This window comes from Otolemur garnettii, unplaced genomic scaffold, assembly GCF_000181295.1.
Source record: "Otolemur garnettii isolate 467f Iridium unplaced genomic scaffold, OtoGar3 scaffold00092, whole genome shotgun sequence".
Classification (NCBI taxonomy): domain Eukaryota; kingdom Metazoa; phylum Chordata; class Mammalia; order Primates; family Galagidae; genus Otolemur; species Otolemur garnettii.
The window spans coordinates 1,989,213-1,996,351 of NW_003852487.1; the positions used below are offsets into that span (position 1 = coordinate 1,989,213).

The 7,139-nt window shown below is 49.7% G+C and overlaps 1 protein-coding gene across 1 annotated transcript in view; it reads right to left on the bottom strand.

Moving 5' to 3' along the window:
- SDK1 (sidekick cell adhesion molecule 1) overlaps window positions 1-7,139 on the bottom strand; it is a 1,049,055-nt gene that overhangs the window by 72,802 nt on the left and 969,114 nt on the right. The window contains exons 33-34 of the mRNA XM_003795444.1: window positions 3,202-3,337; window positions 1,594-1,653 (exon numbers count right to left, since the gene is read on the bottom strand). Of these exons, the coding sequence (XP_003795492.1) occupies window positions 1,594-1,653; window positions 3,202-3,337 (196 nt within the window). The remainder of the gene's footprint in view (window positions 1-1,593; window positions 1,654-3,201; window positions 3,338-7,139) is intronic.

Below are 7,139 nucleotides of genomic sequence, written 5' to 3' on the forward strand. Positions count from 1 at the left end.
TGTAGCCGTCATTATTGTTTGGTGGGCCCGGGCTGGATTAGAACCCACCAACTTGGGTGTATGTGGCTGGCGCCTTAGCCACTTGAGCCACAGGCGCTGAGCCAGCCTTTGAGTTTTTAATGACCATGTCCTGGGAGAAAGGGTGTGGGCAGCTGTACAGAGCAGGTGGCAAGTGTGGGCTCTGCACAAAGTGACAAAGCCAGAGTAACTGACCTTTAAGCCAAAACATTCTGGAAGGTTCTCCCACTGTTGAATATTGCTTTGCAGGTACTTAGCTTTTGTGAGGCTCTGTGTGTGCATTTGAGAACCTGTGTGCTGCTGTGGATGGTGACACATATCAACATATCAGGCCTTCAGACTAGGCCTCCTGTGAGCTACTAGCTCAGTAGAGCTTCAGGGAATCAGGGTCCTCCCATCACCAGGTCCAAGGAAATGTTTCCAGTTTCTGCCCATGCAGCTGAGTCAGGACCCAGCACCCTAATCGGTAGCACTGCTGGCACCTTACAAACAGCCCCTAGAAGGGGGTTGTTTTCTGGCATGTTAGTCTCAACTCAGAGACCAACTGAGACTAGGGAAAGAGTGGACAGGGCCAGAAAAGAATGGACATGGTGCAGCCCTGTGGGCTTAGGCCACCCCTCTCTGGCTTTTCAGCGTCCAATAATTGAGAATTCTGAGCTTGGGAACCCTTGAGGGTAGTGGGAAGCAAGAACAGGACAGCATGGACAGCTTGAAGGAGGCCCTCCCATGGCAGGGCGTAGGGGGGGCCTAGCCCCCCTCCACTTTCTAAGCCAGCCAAGCCAATCAAATTATAAGTCCCTGTTAGCCCCACCCCTAACCAGGAATCCCAGGGGAAGCAACATGGTTTAGTAAAGTGGAAAGAAGGGTGACTACATAAACAAAATGTGGTCTACCCAGACAAAGGGACAGTACACAGCTTTAAAAAGGAAGAAAATTCAGACATCTGCTCTGATGTGAATAAACCTTGAGGGTGTTATGCTCAGGGAAATAAGCCAGACACAAAAGGACAAACATTGTACAATTCTACTCATATGAGGTCCCTAGAGCAGTCAGATTCATCTGGACAAAAAGTTGAAAGGGGGTTGCCAGGGGGTCTGGGAGGGGGACAGGGAGCTGTTACCTAATAGGGCAATTTCAATTTGGGAAGATGAGAAAGTTCTAGAGAAGGATGGTGGTGATGGCTGACAACAATGTGAATATGCTTAAAGCCACTCAACTGCAGACTTCAAAATGGTTGACAGGGTAAGTTTTTTACTTATGTGTATTTTACCATAATAAAAAAGTTAAAAAATGTATAGAGGGGAGCCAGAGAGGAGATCTAATTTAATCCAAATTTCCTTTTTGTCTTCAACTTAAAGACAGTTGTCAGTAAATCGCCCCAGCCTCTTTCTAGAAGTTTCTTTTCCTATCTCCCTGGTGGTTTTGGATGTTGAGAAGCAGCATTTGACAAGGAGAATTCCAGAAGTTAGAGCCATTAATCTAAGCTGGTTTTCACTTGGTCCACTGAGAGGCCAAGAGGTGCTGGCCACAACGTGCCCCCAGCTCAAGGCCCCCCCGCAGGCAGCGTCCACTTACGTGTTAGCTCGTATGTTGTCAGGGTGGAGCTGCTGTTCACCATCTTGAAGCTGCTCTGGGCTATGGGGTCAGCAAAGCAGAGAGGCAGTCATTGCGGGAAGCGGTTAATGCAAATGGTCACGGCGGGAGCAGGGAGAGGTGCAACCTCCCTTGCATGCTGTTCTGGCTCCCCTGCAGCACCCCCAGCCCCCTCCCCACCATTGCGCAGGGGTGCAGGAACTACAGCTTTCCTAGTTCAAGATTGTTCTTTTTTAAGCACCAAAGAAGGCAAGAAAAGCTTCATTTTTCTCTGTTGCACCCCTTTAACAAAAGGATTTGTTACATAAAATTCTGCTTCAGTCAAAAAGCTGCATTTAAGGACCAGGAAGGCCACAGTTTCCTTAAGGTGTCAGGTCCCCATGCAATAAAAACCAGGTTGCTCCCCACATTCCCCATGGCTCCTTGGGGGTTACTTTTCTGCAAAACAGCCCAGCCCAAGACAGGTGGGGGTGTGCCCGACCCTCTGATTCAGCAGAACATATTAGTATTACAACATAGTGTCAAGTGGCACAAGGAGGGACACGATGTCAGTTTCTGCAGGGTTCCCTGTGGCTGGAACAGCTGCCAATTTGCTCCAGAGGAAGGCATGCATGACCAGGTGTATGAGCCCAGCTGTACCGGGGTGGGAGGGTCCTCCTATTTTGTTGTGCTTTGATTTTGTGACAAAGCCTGGGAAAATGCTGATTATTGTCTGGTCACCAGCAAGGGACACCTTCAGGCCATGCCCAGAGTGTGCACAACAGCTGAGTAGTTTTCTTTCTTCAATGTTTACCAACACTGCTCCTGGGATTGGCCAGGGTCGAGATGTGTGAGCTAGCTCACCAGCTGCCATCTGCACACTTGGCCTTCATGGTGGGGTCCGGGTGTGGAGGCTTGGTGAAGAAGCTAGGCAGCCTCCTGGAATGGTGGAGTTGGCAGAAGGCAGGACATGCCATCCAGCATCCACTTGGCACATTCCTGGAGCTGCTCCCTCACTCTGTCCCCAGTATGAGGAGGTCAAGGCCAAAGAGTACTTTCTGTGATGTGGTGGATGCCAGGAAGAAAAGCCTGTCTAACCTCTTCCAGGAGGAGGGAATAAGAGGGGGCAGCCCTCCCATCACCCACAGTTCCAGAAACTGCCTTGAAGGCGGCAGGATTATTTTCAGAACTGTGTCAGGGATCACAGAAGCATAGGGTGGGCATGGTCAGCCCAGGAATGATACTAGGCTCCACACAGAGGCTGTGTGCCTTGATGGCTGGGGAGCCCGTGGACTCCTTGAGTCCTGCAACAGGCTCCAAACTACTCTCCATTTGGGGTAGCAGTACATTGTCCCTGAGGGCCTGATACGGTTTTCCCTTAACACAATCTCTGGCAGAAAAGCCCCATCGTCTCCCAGTGACACTGCCCACCTCACCCCTGCACCCTACATGCTCCTGGCAGGTGAACTGCTTGTTCTTGTTTCCTGAGGAATACCTCTCACTGCCTCCTGCTCGGCATTTCCATCAGAACTTGCATTGAGCAGATGCCTAGGGAACCTCTCTGTGACTGAGGGGCAGTACGCTCACCAGAACAAGGGGACAGTGCCTCACCTGTGAGCTCCGCTCGTAAAGCTGAAGGGCTCTTGAGCATCTTGGCCTCAGGGCCGGACCCTGCCTCATATTCCAGCTCCCGGTAATAGATCCTGTATCCCTGCAGGAGGCCATTCAGGCTCTCATCCCTTGGAGGCTGCAAAGACATCACACCTACTCAGCCACTTGGGGATAGCCTGAGTTTGAGGGTTGGTAACCTACCCCCATCACATAGAGGGAAGTCATTAGCTCATAGGACAACAGTCTGATTCAGAAAGAGGATCATAGAAACTTCCCAGGGCACAGAACTGAGTCTCTGAGCCTTGGTTTTCTTGAGCACAGGTGTGGGGATATGAGCATCTTATCAGATGAGCCCCAAGGCTAGGGCAAGAGAGATAGCCCAGACTAATGGCAAGGAAGCTGCCCATTGTGGGGAAACCTGAGGATTCAACCTGGGTCTGAACAGCCCACCAGCTGGCCAACTCTGCCTCCTGCTACCTGGACACCTAGGCTGTGGCAATCTTTCTTGCTGAGCCCCTCACTGACCCCTCCACATGTGAAGTCACTTCACTCCACCCAGCTCAGGCCTAACCCTAGAATCCCCATGGGCCCTCCAATGATGTTGGCATGAGAAGGACCTGCGACAGACCATGTGCTCATTCAAATTTTAAATTCAAGTGGAATATGAAGGACAGATAGGTAAGGAAATAGAGGTTCGGATCTTGCTGGAATTTAAACACACGTGTGTGGAGTCCCAAGATGTGTACTAATCCACATATGGACACATCTGCCTGGCATTCAAGATGTAGCCTAAGGCTTCCTTCTTCTCTCAATTGTTTTCTGTTGAAAAGTATGTTTGGGGAGGATGTTTCCATATAGGTGACTGATGTGTCACTGGAAACGTCCTCCCATGCCATGTGACTTCCTATAAAGCCTCAACCATCACAATGCCCATCTGTCTGTTGGGTCTCCAACAATCTGGTTTCTTTTCTTGGGCTATTCAGATAAGGAATAAGGGATAAGAACCAGAAAGATAGCTGCAGGCAAGTTCACAGCCTTGCACAAGGACAGTGATGTGCACAGAATTCTCCATGTATCCTACCCTGTCGCTCACTCTGTGAGGCCACCAGTGCCTCAGTATACCATCTTACTCCCTGAGTGAGTCACAGATTTCCTGCCTGAGGACCCTTTGTTGAACTTTGTCCCTCCAAAAAGATATGTTCAAGTCTAACCCCTAATACCTATGAACCAGAACTTATTTGGAAATAGGGTCTTTGCACATATAATTAGTTAAGGCAAAGTCATAGTGGATTAGGGTTGGCCCTAATGTGACCCTGACATCCTAATAAGAGGGAAATTTGGATACAATGACATAGGGGAGAATGTCATATGAAGATGGAGGCAGAGACTGGAGTGACACATCTACAAGTCAAAACATGCCAGAAGCTAGGAGGGGCAAGGAAGGATCCTCCCCTGGCACCTTCAGAGGGAGTGTAACGCTACTAACACCCTGACTTTAGACTTTTGGCCTCCAGAACTTAGAATAATTTCTGTTGTTCTAAGCCACCTGATTTGTGGTAATCCATTATGGCAGCCCCAGGAAAGCAATGCACCCATGCTGTCCAAATGCTCACTCACCAGTTCTCACCTTTTGAACCCAGGAGCTAAGCGGATCTGGATGTTTGGATAAATCATTTTACCTTTGAACTCTTGCTACTTATGACTCAAAATTCAAAATTTTAAGAATGTAATATTCATTGCTCTCCAAACTCTCCAACAGACAGGGAATACTCAGATTAATGTAGCAAGCAGCAACACACACTTATGCAAACATGCCCACGTGTATTCAGGGTGTTTTCAAAATCGAGATTGGCTAACACATTGACTCCTATAGCCCTTGGGGCCACTGCAGTGCAGGGCTGCTGGCATCTCTGTCATTCTCCAAGGAGTCACCTGTAATACCTTCAATTTAGGATCAGCACAACAGCATGAATTTCCCCCATCAGATGCAGAAAAGTGTAACCGGATCCAGAATGGACTTGCCAGGTGTCAATGATCCATGTCAGGGGCACAGCAACTCCACATGGCAGGCCTCGCTCCAGCCTGGGCACAGCCTCACTCCTCCTGGTCTGGGGAGTATAATCCCATATGCAAATCCAGAGGCAGAGGGATTGTCATCCAGTGGCTCTGTGTCTAAGCCCCCAAGGTACCCCATATGGGGTGCTTGCCAACTCCCCACAGCCCTCCTCAACTGTGCTGCAAGGTACAAGGGTCACCCATCCATCTGGCTGGCTGTAGCCTCAGCTCTGAGGTCTCCTGCTGGCCACCGTGGACCAGGGAGGGTAATGGTGTGGCCAGGCATTTGGATGCTTTGCCTCCAAATTCTCAACAGGATGGGGGATTGAGACTCATCTTGGGATGGACTTTTTCCATAGGCTCAACAGGATGTGGGGGAGGGGGGGGTTGGACTATCATCTTGGGAGGGACTTTTTCCGAAGGCTTTTCCTTTTCTCTCTTTACCTTTCACCTGCCATCACCAGCAGCAGTGGGGGCCATGGGGTTGGCTCTACTCCAGCCCTCTGTCCTGGCCCTGGTTGGCCATCTGCACAGGGCCTGTGATGCACTTGGACACCTTGGTGCTCTCAGGCCAAAACAGCTGACCCACAGCCCAGGGATTCTAATGTCAGGTGAGTTTCTTGCTTTTTGCATTTTCCCTCTTACAGCTACCAGGTTTAGCTAGTAAAAACACAGGACATCCAGATACATCTGAACCTCAGAGTCATTGTTCTAAAATCACATTTTAGTGGATAGCCAGCATTTTCCTGGACGCCGACTCCCCCCCCTCACCCCCCACCCCTTGGCTGAAGGCTTTCCAGCAGTACAATCTATAGGTGGAAATGTTTTATAAATCACCTCAGAAGAAGAGAGCTGGCAAAACACACAGGAAGTGAACCAGCACGATGACGGCAGCTGCAGGAGGGGTGTGCCTGGTGTCTAGGATGGGACAGGCGGTCAGCAGGGCAGATTTTCCTGGGATTCCTCAGGAAAACATCCCCATGAGGGAGCTGGCAGCTAAGGAAGCTGGGAGCTGGCAGCAGAGGGAGGGGTGAGGACTGTGTGCTGGGGTAGGAGGGGCTGCAGCTTCCACTGTGGCCTTCATGTTAGTAAATGTTCTCCTCTTCTTTTCTACCAATTTTGACGAGAAAGCCTTAATGTTTGTCTTGACTTGAGTATGCACCCATGAAAGTCACAGATGTCCCGGGCTGTTCATTTGTTCTCTCGCCCACCTACCCCAGGTCATACCCCTCCCTTAGCACTGGGCATTTTAGGCCCTTTCCTTAGTACTAGGGGTGTTGGCAGGGTCCATTTTCAGATTTTCCTCCTTGTAGAGCCTACAGAATTGCTTTCAGAGCAGTTTTTAGGATTTCAGATTTTTTACCACCACTAGTTATGCAAAGAGTAGGTGCCATTCAATACCGCGCTGAACTGCAAATTGGTGGCAGACATGTGTTGTTGTAAGAGCAGTCCCCAAGCCTGAGCCAGGCGTCTAGGTTCTGTGTCACCCACATAGGCAGGGAGACTGGCCAGAATAGAGTTTCCTCCAAACCCAGGAAGTCACAGTGATGTGGGGACAGAGGTGGAAATCCTGTTTTTTGTGTGTGACATAACACATGATACACGTACACACACAGAGACTCACATAACCACAGGATGGAGGTTCCAGGCAATTTAATTTACTATTTCAACCTAGTCTTGATTTTCTTGCTGGCTATAGTTGAGATTGAAATTAAAATCCATATTCGGGAGGGTATCTTTTAAAACACAATTGCTAACCATAGACATGGCCCCTAAGGAAGGGAGGAGAGCTCTGTGCCCAGGATCCTGTCTGCTCCATGGTGAGGAAGATCAGGAAGGCTGCCCTCTTAGAAAGCTGGACCTGATGTGCATGCTGCACCCCA